This window comes from Amphiura filiformis, chromosome 6 (genome assembly GCF_039555335.1).
Source record: "Amphiura filiformis chromosome 6, Afil_fr2py, whole genome shotgun sequence".
In the NCBI taxonomy this organism is placed as follows: domain Eukaryota; kingdom Metazoa; phylum Echinodermata; class Ophiuroidea; order Amphilepidida; family Amphiuridae; genus Amphiura; species Amphiura filiformis.
In genome coordinates, this window is record NC_092633.1 from 61,043,562 (window position 1) to 61,059,352 (window position 15,791).

The following is a 15,791-nucleotide window of genomic DNA, read 5'->3' on the forward strand; positions in this document are numbered from 1 at the left end:
TATGGTCAAATAACGGATACAAATAAGTATATAAAGTACAGGAACAATAAAATTTACACTACATTGTACATACATATAAAGAATATAATATAGATTAACTAGGCATGGGCCTATTATTTAAATTCTGTTTTTCAAACGCAGTATATATAAAATAGTTTCTCAAATTTAGCCCTTCCCAAGTGAAAAACCAAATGCAGAATGCATTTTTTTCTTATCTGTTGGACATCTCGAGCTTTTTTGACATAGACCACCTCATGAAGAATATTATTGAGATTTACGATTTAGGCTATTTTGACGGCTGGCGATGTCAGATGTGAGATTTTTGTGCGGTGGATTTGAAAAAAAATTACCTATTGAAAAACTGAAATTTACTAAATCCAGCTGAAATAACATGTGGGGACTTTGAGACAAACTATTAAATTAGGCCTATAGTATAAAGATGGCCCAATGTGGGCAAATCTGTCAGTCTGGTGATGTGTTGTGTTTTTATGGAAGGGCATATCTGGGGTGATTTGCAGTCGATGATTACAGTGGCTTATAATATTAATCCCTGAGACAAGAATACCAAAAGGTATTCTTGTCTCGGATTAATCCAGTATATTCAATTTAATAAAAAGAAATTATTTTTGAAAATCAAATCAAAATATTATCCAATTGTGATCACACAGATTTATTTCAAGACCTACAACACACAACACATGTAGCTTACTCACTTGTAAATGTATGCATTTGTAGAAGTGATTTTACCAAACTTGTGGGAGTATTAGGGTGTGGATGATTACCAATTAGTGCATTGAGCCCATGCAGTATACACATGGCCTCAGCATACATTTTTAATGAACTGGGAACATATAATTTTATTTTTTTAATCCAAGCTCAACTTTCCACACAAGATAAAATTGTGTAACAGAAACCAAATCGCAGACCAAACAACATGAATTAAAATTGGGATTGGAGCCAGGAGTTTTAATACTATTATGTTCCTACATGAAATTCCTAGTGTAGTACATGACTCCTACATCATGTACATTGTGTGAACCTGAGACTATTATACCTCAGGTATAATAGTCTCAGGTGTGAACATAATAATTCACATGACTCATACATTGCGTGAACACATTTCATAGCTCACTGCACTATATAAAAAAATAATATATTGAACATTTATTTCAAGATACAATGTATGTTAATAAAAAGCTAGCAAGGTATTCAGTTTAAAAAATTTTCCAAAAAATTAGACCAAACTATGCCTATCTGTAGCCAAAATGTGCAAAATGGACCAAAAATTGGGCAAAAAGTTGTAAAACTTTGACAATTTGCATTAAATTTCAGTTGACTGTTGATATAGCAATGGGTTCAAATTTTTTGCAAAATTCCAGAGGGGGCCTCTGCAATTACACCCCACTTTTAAAAGTACTATATTATTGAATTCATACTTATGCACAGAAAGTAAATTTAATTATTTATTTATAACATTTGGCTGAAGCCAGGCAAAGGGGGAAGAGGTCCGATTTTAGAAGCAGAATATGTTTCATCTGGTAAAACAGGATAATAAAAATTAGTGTTGTATTTTTTCTGGAATTGTGAGTAATGACTAAGCACCCCATGCTCATGAATGCTAAATGGAGAACAAAACTTTCAATGATGGATGCCCATCATTCTGTACACACCATTAACTGTGCTACAGTTGCTCATACATTTAAAAAAAAAACTGTACACACCATCATCTGTGCTACAGTTGATCATACATTTGAAAAAAAAAAATCAGATCAAAGAGTTAATATTTGGGAATTGGTGATATGCTTTTAAAATAATGGAATTATTAAAGTAAAATAAAAATGATGGTACATTGTACATTTAGTAGAAAACACATTAATGTTGCACTGTTTAGAAACAAAATAGAAAATAATGATGAATTGTGAGAATCAGGTCCGGAGGTTCGGATTTGTGGTGGAACACAAAAGCCTGAAGATTCCACTGCCATCAGTCTACATTTCACCGTGCTTGTGCATGGTTTTGGTGCAATTGTGGTGCCAAATATACAATGTGTATTGGCAATATCTTTTACCTTTCTGAATCTGTTTTGCTTTCCCTGACCATTGAAGGTTGAATGGGATCCATTGAGTTGAGTGGCTTCATTTTCAAGACATGGGTCTCCACTTTTCACTGTGCTTGTGCATGGTTTTGATGCAACCATGGTGCCAAAAATATTGGCCGTATCTTTTACCTTTCCATGTCCATTTTGCTTGCCCTCCTGCCCATTGAGGGTGGAATAGGAACCATTGGGTTGATTTGATTCATTTTCATGAAATTTATCTCCAACCTGAAAGTCAGCCGCCAATGGTTTGTAACATCATAAATAAAACACAACAGATGGAATGGGAAACAAAGTAATCATGTGACCAGTATAGAAACCATTGCATTATTTGCTCCACTCCTTCATTGACAAACACAAACCGTGAAGCTGGACCTTTGGGGGTTAGGGACTTGAACTGGCTTTCTTGATTCGTAAAAAGAAATGCCCCTTTAGTTATAAAAGAAAATGCAACAAAAAATGTAACAAATATTGCCATTAAAAATAAATACAAACTTGAGGAATGCTCCTTTAATTTTAAAAATAATTAAAAACTAAAAGAGAAGCTTTTTTAGAGTTTTGCATAAGTTGTATACTGGACCAGGACAATGGCGTAGGCAGCGGGAAGGGGGAAGCTTCCCCCTGTGAATTTAGTCTTTCACACCTGTAGAATGCTGGTCACCCTGTTATTTAAAAGAAAAGATTTTTAAGCCTTTGTAACCCATATTTGTCTCAGTTTGCCCCTTTGAAGTTTCCCTTCCCCCTTTGCACCCCCTTGAAAATTCTTGGCTAGATGCCACTGGCCCTGGATACAGCAATTTGAAATAAACGCCGAAATATGAGGTGAAATTTGAGGCAAAATTTGAGGAAGCAACATGCAACATTGTTGCAAGAAATCATCACATATACATTTGAACCACTTTCACGTTTTTATATTATCCCTATGCAAGTCCTTGGTCTATATGAAACTAATTTACTCAAGATTTTTTTCACCAAAACATTAAATGAATTTGTCATCTACAGGAAGCTAGCATGAATCATATGGATAGCAAACATGTCAATTGAAGCTTGGCCTGAATTTTACTGGCATTTGTAAATTGTATGATGAAGGGTTGTGGCCACAACCTCATATCTCCAGTCTCCACTTTATCCTTTAGATAAAAATGGAAATTTTGGCATAAGAAAAAAGCCTAAAAAATAGCTCATATTTTTCTCATATCATAATCCCAGTGAAATTTTTATGCTTGAAATATGTTCTGTATAATATTGTGAAGGGAACAATGATAGCCTCATCCCCATGGTGACATTATTGGATTTACGTGGCGTAGCAGAGCAAAATGCTCCCCATTTTGGACAACCTGCTACACAAATGTCAGGTTTGGCAATTTTTTACAATGTAAATATTATGCTATCATATTAACATCACATAAATAATGTTTTCCTAAAAGTTGTTTAAGTGCAAATTTTTCAAAGTATATCCAATAATGCATACACTGGCGTGTCCAGGATCTTTTCCTAAGCCCCTGCACAGATTTATGCGGGGGGGGGGCTTAATGGCTAAAATTGCCAAAAAACGGCTGATTGTACATGATTTTTAATAAAGTGCAGGGGGCTCCAGCACCCAAAGCCCCCCTCCAGATATGCCACTGGCATACTAATTACCACCCATACTGGTAATGTTCATGCGTTGTTATGAAACACATTGTTTGCTTCTAAGTTCCAATTCAAAACTTGCTAGTGCAATTTACAATTTAACTCAAAAATTTAGAATTAAATTTTGGAACATTAAAAATGAATATTCTATTACCCTAAGACAGAGAAATTGAAAAACACTCGGACGCAAAATTTGCATGCATGTTGGCAATACAAAACCAACAGTGAATAAATCACCACCTAATCACGCTTGAAACCGCTGAAGGCGGTAAATCCCATTGGTTCCCGGTCGAGCCAAACAATACAAATTTATCTGCATGACAATGATTGACATCTGACCCGGTAAACAATAACATGGATTGGCCCATTTCTCAGCAAGGGTAAATTGAGTTTAACTTTTATAATTATCATTTAGGCTGGAGACCCAGTGGCAGCGCCAGGAATTTTTTTTTGGGGGGCATTAGAGGGGGCAAAGGGAATTTCAGGGGGGGGGCAAAATCAACCAATGTTGCACAAAATTGCTGTAAAAAGTGGAAATATTCGTAATTTTGGGTTTTTATTGGGGGAAACAGGGGGGCAAGAGTTCTGACTGGGGGAACCCCCCTGTGGCACCGCCACTGCTGAGACCCCCTCAAAAAGTTATAATATCAGTACATAATGGCATTAATGCACAATCCGCAAAACATGCACCCAAATATCATGGCTCTTGTCTGCAAAAGAAAAAAAACATGGAAGAAAAAGATTTACATTCCTGTAAACCTGCCAACCAAACAGTAATCACGGTAATCCTCTTGAATCAGTAATCATGCTAATAATGTAATAAAGTAATAATAATAATAATTTAATATGCCTGTTCAGGAAAGTCATTCAAGGGAACATATCGTTCACAACTGATACAGACTACATTGTAGAACTGTCCAGTTTACAATAAAAATAGTACCTCTTTCTTGTGCTATGAAGAAGATACTTATCATTAAAAACTGTATCATAATATAAACTGCATTGTTAATAATAATAATAATAATACATACATACATACAATGTCACACACTCTTATCACCATACATTGTATCAACAATTAATTTCATTTTTAATGTAATGCAAACATTTTGAAAATTGAAGGATAAAATTCAAATATAGATGATTCCAAGGATTTCCTAGGGTAATTTTAGAATAAATTAAAAGTTCACTATAATAAAATTGAATGAATAAACAATCAACATTTCCCAAATGACTGAGTATACACAGGATCATTGGTGTCACTGAAAACCAAAACTTTTAACAAATAAATAGCTGCAAATGTTTCAATATATGCAATGGAGGTCAACAACTCCATCATCATACTGAATTACTGATGTATCATACCATACAAAATCATAACACTAACAGGAAAAAGCTATAGAAGTTTGAGAATGTAGATAATTAATAATTTATTAAAACTATAATGTATAATTATAAATGACTTAAAGGAGTATTTCATGATCCTAGCATCCTCTATTTATGTCATTTTTCATTAGATATCCATTTAAAAAAACCTATTCCCAAAATTTCAGTTGATTCCGATTTTATGTTCATGAAGTTATGCATGATTATGTGTATTACACTGCTCCATAGACAATGTGTTGTAATTTCGTTCTGGTGCACCAGAACGAAATTCAAATTTCACGATATCTTTGCTAAACGAATTAATCTGCAAGAAATACTTTGTACATAATCATTATGTAGCCAGAGGTTTCCAGTGATGTAAAAATCTAAACTTTTTTTGAGAAAAGTGGGGGGATGAGGCTGTGGATCACAAAATGCCCTTTTAAAAGAAACATAAGAAAGCATGGTAATTGATTAAATTACTTACATTATAAGGGGTCAGTCATTTTCCTTGTAAGGGGGTTCAAATACCGTAAAAACTCGATAGTTAGCATGCTGCTTACTATCGAGTGCTTTTGAAAACATGAAATTGTACCAAAGTTTGGTGTTTTACCAACTGAGCTAATGGGGTTGGTCGAGAGACACATCTGCAGGTTTACTTGTTCGTATGTGTATCAATGATTTCCTCAAATCCCTTTATACACTTTTGTGGATGGGGCTCTTCATGTTTGCATTTTTTTAAAGCGCTCAATAGTGAGCACATATGCAAACTATCGAGTTGTTACTGTAAACATGTACATGTATGCTCCTTTTGCTCACAACTTGGGGGTCATACTTTTTTCCACTCAAGATAGGGGTCACAAAAAATTGACTCTGGTCGGCATATTTGGGACCCTAATTCCTTTCCGAAGTAAATAACTGGACTTGACCATCAAGGTACCGGTAATAAACATCTTGCTTGCACCTTGTTCCATCATGACCCAAGCGTATCTCTGCTTAGAGCAATCTTTATAAACGAACACATTTTGGCTACTTACATGGAGACATATGTAGGAATCTCCTTCAAAGAAATGGCCATAATCTTGTTCAGGAATAGCTTTGACTTCCATGCTTTCAATCCTCCATATCTTCATGCCCATCACACCATCAGTGTTACGGAAGGCTGGATCCACAGCCATGGTTATAGCTTTGCTGGGTGTACACACAAACTACTGTAAAGCAACAACAATTATAGTAGAAATTGAGAAGATTTCAACATCACTCATATCACCTGTAGACTCATCTCTTGTCAATTTGGGTCATATTTTAGAGATGTGTTTAGGGACCGTTCACAAACACTTGTTAGGGGGGCCTGATGCAAAAAGAGGGGGCCTGAAAAAAATGCCCACAAATTTTCCTGGGAAAATTGAGTTTATATGCTTTTCTATTGACCCATAATTTCATGTCAAAAAGGGGGGGCCTGAAATTTTTGAAGTCTGTAAAGGGGGGGGGGGCCGAAAAAATTTTGCGATGAAATTTTTTTGCATCAGGCCCCCCCCCTAACAAGTGTTTGTGAACTGTCCCTTAGTTTAGGGAGTGTGTGGGAGTCCAGGGAGTGCATACTGATTGAACTGCACTTTGTACTTTTAGCTACTTTTCATGGCCAGCCCAGTGATATATACTCCAGTAGCCCAGTGACAGTAGCAGCAACCACATGACCTTTGAATCAATTAAACCACGACACCTTCCTCCCAGATAACGAGCATGTAATTATGGTCTGCTAATCATCATGATATATTACATTGATTGCCTTCATATTTCATGCCTTTTTCTCATGATCAAAAATATGGATATGTAATGTGTAAACAATCCTACAAATATTTGTGTAAACATTATGTGATGCATACAAATTACTACAAGCAGGGTTCCCGCACCTTGAAGCCTTTAAAATTCAAGGACTTTTCAAGGACTTTCAAGGTCCAAAAGCATGATTTTCACAGATTTACCACAACACAAAAATCATGATGCTGCTCTCCATGCGGCACATATTAATTTTGTCAAAATTGAATACCTGAGTGGAAGAAGGGCCCAACTCCAATTTTTTACAAAAATGAGTTAGACCCAGCATTTTATTGGCAGCAGACTGTTCTTCCTTGTGTGTGAAAGATGAGCCAAAATTCACTCTCTAAATAGTCTTTCACGTACACTTAATCATGGTTTTCATGGAAGAAAGGCCCAACTCCATGGAGTTGGGCCCTTCTTCCACAAATATTGGATTAAAGAGGAATTTTGTACATCCATGAAATCTGCTTTTTACTACAATAAACTTTCTTGCTAACATATTACATGCTTCTACTTGTGCAATTAATGGGTAAGTACCTAATTTCTGTAGCTATTTATAACACATCTGCTTACGGAACTGGCACTTGCAGTATATTAGTGGAAGAAGGGCCCAACTCCAGCTCAGTATTAAGACCTGTACCGTTGCCATGGAAACATCATATATAATTTCGAATGTATGTAATATTGTATGTTCATGTATTAAAGGTCCCCTGAAGATGAAAACATTCTGAATATAAAACTTTTCCAAATATTAAGTTATTTCTTAATATCTCAAAAACAGTTTTGATGGAGTTGGGCCCTTCTTCCACTCAGGTATTCAATTATATTTGATATGTACAAGAAAGAGTTGTCTATTTTTATGTATAAGTATACCCAAGGTATGTTACCAAAATCATTTGATGCTATGTTTAAGAGTCTTAAGGATATTCACAGTTATAATACTAGAAATAAGCATAATTACCAACTGCACAAAACAAGTACTGTTGTCTCAAATGGTCCAAAATTTGGAATCAAATACCTTATGAGATTAGACAGGCTACCAACATTTCTCTCTTTAAGAGAGGAGTACATGCCTTCCTGAATGACAAGTAGATCCAAGTATGTTTTGCTTCATTATTATAGTGTAATATTTCTGTTAATCATTCTGTTAAATCATTGCCTCCACTTAATATGTCATCTCAAAGTTGTTTATCATTGCTTTTATGCTTTATATCAGCGTTTGTAATTTGCTATATGTAAATGTTAAATACTCATGATTATAGTACAATATTATATTTAAATTGATTGATTCATTATATTTGTCTTTAAATTGTTTGGCTACAGATCCTCGTTTTGTTTTTGTTCTGTTTTAATTTGTGTAATTTAATTATACAGGGGTGCAGCATTTACAGGCTTCGCTTATCGTTGTACCTCCTCCATCGTGTTGTACTTTTTATAATTATTGTATTTTGTTGTAATTTTTGATGGAAATAAAATAAATCTGATTGATTGATAAAAAAAGGTCAAATTCCAATTTTCAAGGACTTTCAAGGCCTTGAAAATGTGTTTTCAAATTCAAGGACTTTCAAGGACCATGGGAACCATGTACAAGAACCTGTAGTATCAGCAAGCATGTTTCACAGGGGAGGGCATACTATAAATTTCAATTTATACATCAACCAAGTACATACGTACAAAACAAAAAAGGAAAAAAAAAAATATAAAAAAATAAAGTGGGGGCTCCAGCACCCAAAGCCCATGCATATATTTTTTGGGGCTTTAGGCGCCAGCCCGGGTCAAAGTAGGGCGGCAAAAAATGAAGGCGGCGGAAGAAGAAGGCGGCAAAAACAGGGCGGCAAAGACAAATGGGGCGGCAAAAGGATTTAGCAAATAAAAAAGGGCGCAAAAAATTGAAAAAGCATAAATAATTGTGAAAAAAGGTTGCTTTTAGGGCGCTAGCGCCTAAAATCCCAAGACATTTGTGACACGATCAAGGGAAATGAGTCGGATGTCGCTAATATTGATTTTGAGATATTGGCAAAGAAAGTGATAAAATTCTTTTGTTTTATATTGTTTTCAGCGATTGATAAATGGATGTAACTTTGCCAAGAAATGTCGTATCAACATGGGGTTTTCAGTTTTAGAAAGCTCTATTATGTCCTCTTTAGAAACATTGTAAAACTCATTTTTGACCAGGGTTGACATGTGACTCATTCACATTTTGACATTTTGGTATAATCCAAAAACCAAACAATTATTTCTCAGTTTCAAAGTTCTAGACCATTTGAAACTCTGGGTAGGGTACAAGGATGGCATAATTTTAATAGGCAGTCAGTTACATGTGCAGCTCAATCATTAAGGCGCTCGCTAGACTTGGGTGCATGGCAGGATAGATGCGTTCAAGCCCACAGTGTCAAATTTCTATTTCTGTGGACAAATTGAGCAAAGAATTTACTGCAAATAGTCTCGGTCTACCCATACCAAACTCAGAAGTTGATCATGGTTGTGATGGTTATTACACATGAATGCTGACTAGGGTTCTGTGCCTGTAGAGAGTTAATGCATCCCTGCATGATGCTATTGCTAAATAGTTCATAAAAAAGGTGTCTTGGGCCAAAGTAGTCAACGGCTTTCTGTAAAGCGCAAAATTTTATATCCCGATATATGGATTTTAATTAATAAAAAAAACTAAATACAAGTGGTTCCTACAGGATACATAGGCCTATGAGTTGAGTAGTGAACATGCCAGGTCTGCAAGGAGTGTCAATCGGGTTATCATGATCTCTTGAAGTGCCATTCCTTGTTGCCTGGATTTGGTCTGCTTTGTCAAAATTACCTAATCATTCACAATCTGTACAGCGAACCCACACAAAAGCCTCAACCCCAAGTAGTGGCTGCGTGGCTCAATATGCCCAAAATAGGCTGATTTTTTAATGTTTTTGACATCAAACCTCACTTCATCACTTCATAGGCCTACTATCTATGAAAGACTAAAAAATACATTGATTTTGTACGCATTTTAAAATATTTATGAAGTGAACACAAATTACAACTTTGGCCTTTCTGGGTGCCCATGCCTATCGGGACGGATAGAGCATGAGACCTGAATTTATCGGTCCCTGTAGCTCAATATCAGCCATTTTAAACAGTGGAATATAGCAAAAACCATGATAAACTCAGTTTTCTACAAACACCCCTTTGAAAAAATGGACTAACCCTGGCTAATATCACATGTTTGTGTCACCGTAGTCATGTGGTACGGAGTGATAAACAAAATATTGCAGTTTTGAATTGAAGTCATTTCCATATGCAGTTCCTAAAATTAAGAACTAAGGCATTTTGAACATGGAGACTGGATATTAAAAAAACAACATTTTTAAGTCTTTCGTTGCTTATTGTTATAACAATATGTGTCAAGTTTGACCAAGTTAATGCAACTCTCCTAATTAGCATCATATTGTAGAGATATGAGCATTTAGCATACCGTGCAGCTATTATCTGCTCAATATCAGCCATTTTACACAGTGGAATATAGCAAAAACCATGACACCCCAGTTTTCTACAAACACCCCTTTGAAATAATGGACTAACCCTGGCTAATATCACATGTTTGTGTCACCGTAGTCATGTGGCATAGAGAGATAAACAAAATGTTGCAGTTTTGAATTGAAGTCATCACTATATGCAGTGATAAGGAAGTAGAAGTGTAAGTAACAAAAATGCCTCATTTGACTAATTGTTAAAAGTGCCCTGAATTGGTGGATATGTAAGTAAAATAATAAAGAAGTCTCCATGATTTAGAATGCATTTTTGTAAACATCAAGAGTGGGGTAATTTATGACAAAAAAATAAAAAATAAAAAAAGATATGAAGGTTTTTATTTTTCCCTCAAAGATTGGGGAAAATTAGGCATTTTCAACATTTTAAAAATACAAGAATATAGTCTCACCCCTCATGCTGAAAATGGAACATTCCAAACATGTTTAAAGCTTGCTGTGCATTTTTATAATGTAAAAATATGTAATATTACATGACAGAAAAAGTAAAGTAATAAACCATTGTGTTATATTCAAACATGTCATCTGAAATGTGTGCAAAATTCAATATTTTCAAATTTGTCAGGGGTTAGCAGAAGCCAATTTTAGGGCGGTTTTAGGGGTGGTCTGGTATCTTGCTCGGGGGGGATATGAGAATTTTTCATCACCATTTTCATGAATACTTTAGGGAACCTAATGAAACTTCAAAATATGAGTAAAAAATGCTGACCCCTCTTTTCCTAGATTTTGCTATATTGTACTGTTTTCTGAGATATGTAGTGTTAATATGCAAATTTTCCAGCTTGCTGCGCTCGCAACATATATTCAAGTTTGCAAATTTGGATCGAAAAAAATTGGCATGTGTAAAGGGGGGGCAAAGATTTTTTGGCGGGCTGAGAAGGGGGCCAAGTGATTTTTGGCAGGCCGAGAGGGGGGGCTCATAATTATTGCACAGCCCCTAATAATGAAGTTGATCGGTTATTGCGTTGGAGCCACACAGTGTATTAATAATGAATTTGCTTCCATCCAGACACCCAAACAAATAAAGAAAGAAACAACCTGGCCACCATTTGAATGATAACATTTCCAAAAACAAGATACATGGGCATGGAATCCCAAAATTTGACATTTAAAAAACAACATCACATATAGGGATGTTTCATGTACATGTATGCCATGGATCACTAGCCCTGGAGGCATAACAATGATATTGGAGCACATGAAAATGAAATATCACCTACACCTACAGAGTGCTAGTATTCCTTAGGGGCTGTGCAATAACCAAACGGCTCGCCAAAAATTGTTTGCCCCCCCCCCCTCGGCCTGCCAAAAAATCTTTGCCCCCCCCTTTGCACATGCCAAATATTAGGGATCCCAATTTGCAAACCTTAAATGGTCTAGATACATGTTGCAAGTGCAGCGAGCAGGAAAATTTGCATATTTTAAGCGTTTCCATGTTTTCCTAAGCCTTTTTAGAGTGTTTTATTTAAAAGGTGCCCCACGAATGTTTGCTAAAATCACTTGCCCCCCCCCCCCTCTCGGCTTGCCAAAAATTGCTTGCCCCCCCTATCGGCTCGCTAAAAATGTCTTGCCCCCTCCCCCATTTTACCCTCCCCAGGGCTCATAATTATTGCAGCCCCTTACAAAGCATGAGTTTGAATGACACGCCAAAGATTCACAGAGAATGATAATAGTTTGTTTGTCCTCCACCGCACTTTGACTGACTCTCAATGCAGGTCATTTTTATCAACCTTTTCGTGCAAGTGCCCTATACATGTGCACAACGTCAAGCGTATGCACAGGAATTTGTGGAAATAAAATGCGCTGGATTTAAAATGCGCTAATTTAAAAAAATGGCTTAGCCATTGACTTCATCATGAAGAGGGCTGTTGATGAAAACAACAGAGGATTAATCCTATTGCCAAGGAGGAGTTCAAGATATCCAGAAGAAAAGTTAGCTGATCTGGATTATGCTGATGATATAGCTCTCCTTGAAGAGACTGATGTCAAGATGGCAGAGACAACAGAAGCCATCCGTGTTACTGCCGGTAAACTAGGACTCCAGATGAGCTATAAGAAGACAGAGATCATGACCATTAGCCGATCCAATGTTACAAAACCAGCTGTTCACCTAGGCAATGAAGGTCTCATCAAAGTAGTTGACCATTTCAAGTACCTTGGTGCCTACTGCAGTGCTGACGGGTCCAATGTCAAAGAATTGAATAACAGAATCGGTAAAGCCACAGGAGCCTTCAGAGAGCTGGACAAGGTGTGGAAGGATCGTAACATCAACATGGAGACCAAGCTGAAGTTCTACAATGCTTGTGTAATCTCCACACTCCTTTATGCCGCTGAGTGCTGGACTCTCACAGAGAGGGACGAGGCTAGACTTGATGCCTTTGACATGCGCTGCCAACGCAAAATTCTTCGAGTGATATGGTCACAACATATATCAAATAGCTGTATTCGATCCAAGACCAAACAGCCCCAACTCACATCAGTTATCAGAAAGCGCCGCCTACAGTGGTTTGGCCATCTGCAACGAATGGATGGAGACCGCACCCCAAGAGGCTCTATCATTGGAAGCCAACCCATGGGAAACATAAACCTGGTCGCCCTAAGACATCATGGAGAGCGTCATCCACAGAGACATCTCAAGGCTGGACCTAGGGTGGACTGTAAAGGAGGCTGAGGTTGCAGCTTTGGACCGTAGGATTTGGAAGCATCTCTTGAGCCAGGCAGCATGTGCAGAAATGCATGAAGCTGACTGGTAGGTAGTAGTAATTTAAAAAAAACGAGCAAAACAGACACATCATTTATCAGTATGACATTTTCGTATTGGTGCTGCCCTATTTTTTTTTGTGCAGAGCTACAACGGTATGGGCAGCATTGGAAATAGCTGGTATCGCGTAGCAAAATGCTACACAATTTTATCGATTTGCTACATAATTATGGAGTTGAGTAGCATATTGTTATGCCATAGACTTACACATTGTAGTATTTGAGTATAGGCCTACCAAGAGAAAAATAATGAAAGCATGATTTTGCTACGCATATAAAAATGCCTAATTCCAACACTGGGTATGGGTTCCCTGTACTAGTAGTACGCTTATAGAAGGAATTCTGCAAAAAATTATCGCAGTTTAGCATAATCTTTATAAAGGGCCTCATCATTTTCCCGGCAGATGCTGAAAGATGCTATCATGCTAGCAATGTCAATTTTCTGTGAAAACTACTGTAAAGTGTAATTGGTCAATTTAGTCACCACCAGGCCCCGAAAAAATTTCCCGGGAAGCAAGTTAAATTTCCTACAATTTATAGCATGTTTTTATATACAAAAAAGACACAATTTCCCACCAAATAAATACCAGAATTTCCCTCCCGAAACACCAACATTTCCTAGGAATGAGCTTCCCAAAGTCCACTTTTTCGAGCCATGGTCACCCCCCAAAAAAAAACCCACCAATACCTCCCTCCTCACTTTTCCAAAGGACGTGAAACAAATTTGTAATTTTTATGTGGCCTATTATTAAAGTTACTAACAATAACATTATCATGATTATAATTTTAAACAAACAGGTGGTTTTTTTTAATCAAAACTGGTACACAAAAATGGCTGGGTCTACAAATGTATACATAATACAGTATAATGTTAATATATACAGTCAACAGTAATGTATATCATGAATGTTGCAAATTATGCAGGTGCAGTGTTACGTGCATCAGGTAGGCGATTGGTTACAAAGGTGCTACTCATCTAGACTGGTCAGCGAGTAGGCCTACTGCACAGTGCACACTCATACAGTATCTTCCTGCATACATGAACCAGGGAACTTCCGTGTTCGAAAATGAATTTTAGTGCTAATTTCAAAGGCGTCAAGCGACTGAAGAGAGTAATGGCATCTTGATTTATTAACTGTTCCAAACTCACAAAATATTTCCCTTTCCAAATATGTAATGAAATTCTTAAATTGAGACTATCTTACCTGAAATGGAGTAAATTTCCAAGGGAAGTGAAATGATTGAACCGATCTGCCTGAGCACAGGAAACAGCAGCAAACCACGGAAGGAAGTGTTTCTATAAGAAAAACCAATTTTTTCTAAAACAACAAGGAAACCAAGATAATGTTTGATTTTCTTCTTTTTTTCTCTCTCTTAAATACTGATACGGTTGTACCAGACATACCTTTACACGAAAATTAATTTTTATTATCTGATTGTAAGAAGTTGTGAAATTGATTTAGGGAAATTGTTTTTATGATTTCATTTTTCGACACGCCCACCTGTTGCAGTAAAATAAGTGTGACATTCCTATGTACCGTTATACTGCACTCAACCAAGTGATGATTTTCACGGGGATTTTCAGCAGGTTGCTTATTTATATTAAGGGAGGGGTTATTGATTATCTAATTAATCAATAGATAATAATGGGAATGAATACAATATTAAATGTGAGTCACAAGCCCAAACTCACCCTTGTCCGAGGTTGCTCAGACAGGCCAGTACCGGGGCGGGGCCCGTACGCAGGATTTTTTTGGGGGTGGAGGGGGAAGACTGATTTTGCAAAAGTGGACCTTTTTCAAAATTTGGACCTTTTTGGACTGGGCGGATTTGGACATTTTTGGACCAAAAAGACATAAAAAAACCTCTAGTTTTTCGATCGCTACGCTCGCAAATGGGACTTTTTTGGGTAAAAATAAAGGGACTTTTTGGGCCTTTATGGCATTTGGGGGGGGGGTGCATTGCACCCCCTGGCTACGGGCCTGGGGTGGTGATTTTGAAAAAGTTGACCTTTTTTCCAAGGGGGTGGACTTTCTTCCAAAAATTTTGGATCCCTTTTGACCCAAAAAGTGTAGGAAATCCGATTTTTTGGCTCGCGACGCTCGCAAATTGTGATTTTTTGGGTACTTTTTTTATAATTTTGCAACTGAACAACTATATGGGGTGAGGGAGGGGTGCGGAGATAGGCCTATTGGGACATCGATTCGTATGACGTGGAGCCTGGCTTACTCAGCTAAATTCACCTTAGAAAATCACACTTTCAGACCATCAGGTTATCTCGAGATAATCAAATTATCTACGAGATAAATTTAAAAAAAATACATGTCACTTCCCGGGCTCTGTAGTTGTGTGTATCTATTCTCATCTTCTCTGATTTATCTTCGAGTTTCGAATCTCGAGTCAAATTTTCAAGTTTCGAGTTTCTAGTCTCATATTTCGAGTTTCGAGTGTAATATATCGAGTCTCATAATAAATATATCAAGTTTCGAGTCTCAAATTTCGAGTTTCGAGTATCAAGTGGCAAATTTTGAGTTTCGAGTATCGAGTGGCAAATTTTGAGTTTCGAGTCTCAAATTTCGAGT

The 15,791-nt window shown here is 36.9% G+C and overlaps 1 protein-coding gene across 1 annotated transcript in view; it reads right to left on the minus strand.

The window, feature by feature from the left end:
* The window catches only part of LOC140155761 (advillin-like), a 73,822-nt gene extending 59,309 nt beyond the window's left edge, over positions 1-14,513 (minus strand). The window contains exons 1-2 of the mRNA XM_072178720.1: positions 14,415-14,513; positions 6,130-6,303 (exon numbers count right to left, since the gene is read on the minus strand). Coding sequence (XP_072034821.1) covers positions 6,130-6,270 — 141 coding nt within the window. The 5' untranslated portion in view covers positions 6,271-6,303; positions 14,415-14,513. The remainder of the gene's footprint in view (positions 1-6,129; positions 6,304-14,414) is intronic.
* Between the last annotated feature and the right edge of the window lie 1,278 nt (positions 14,514-15,791).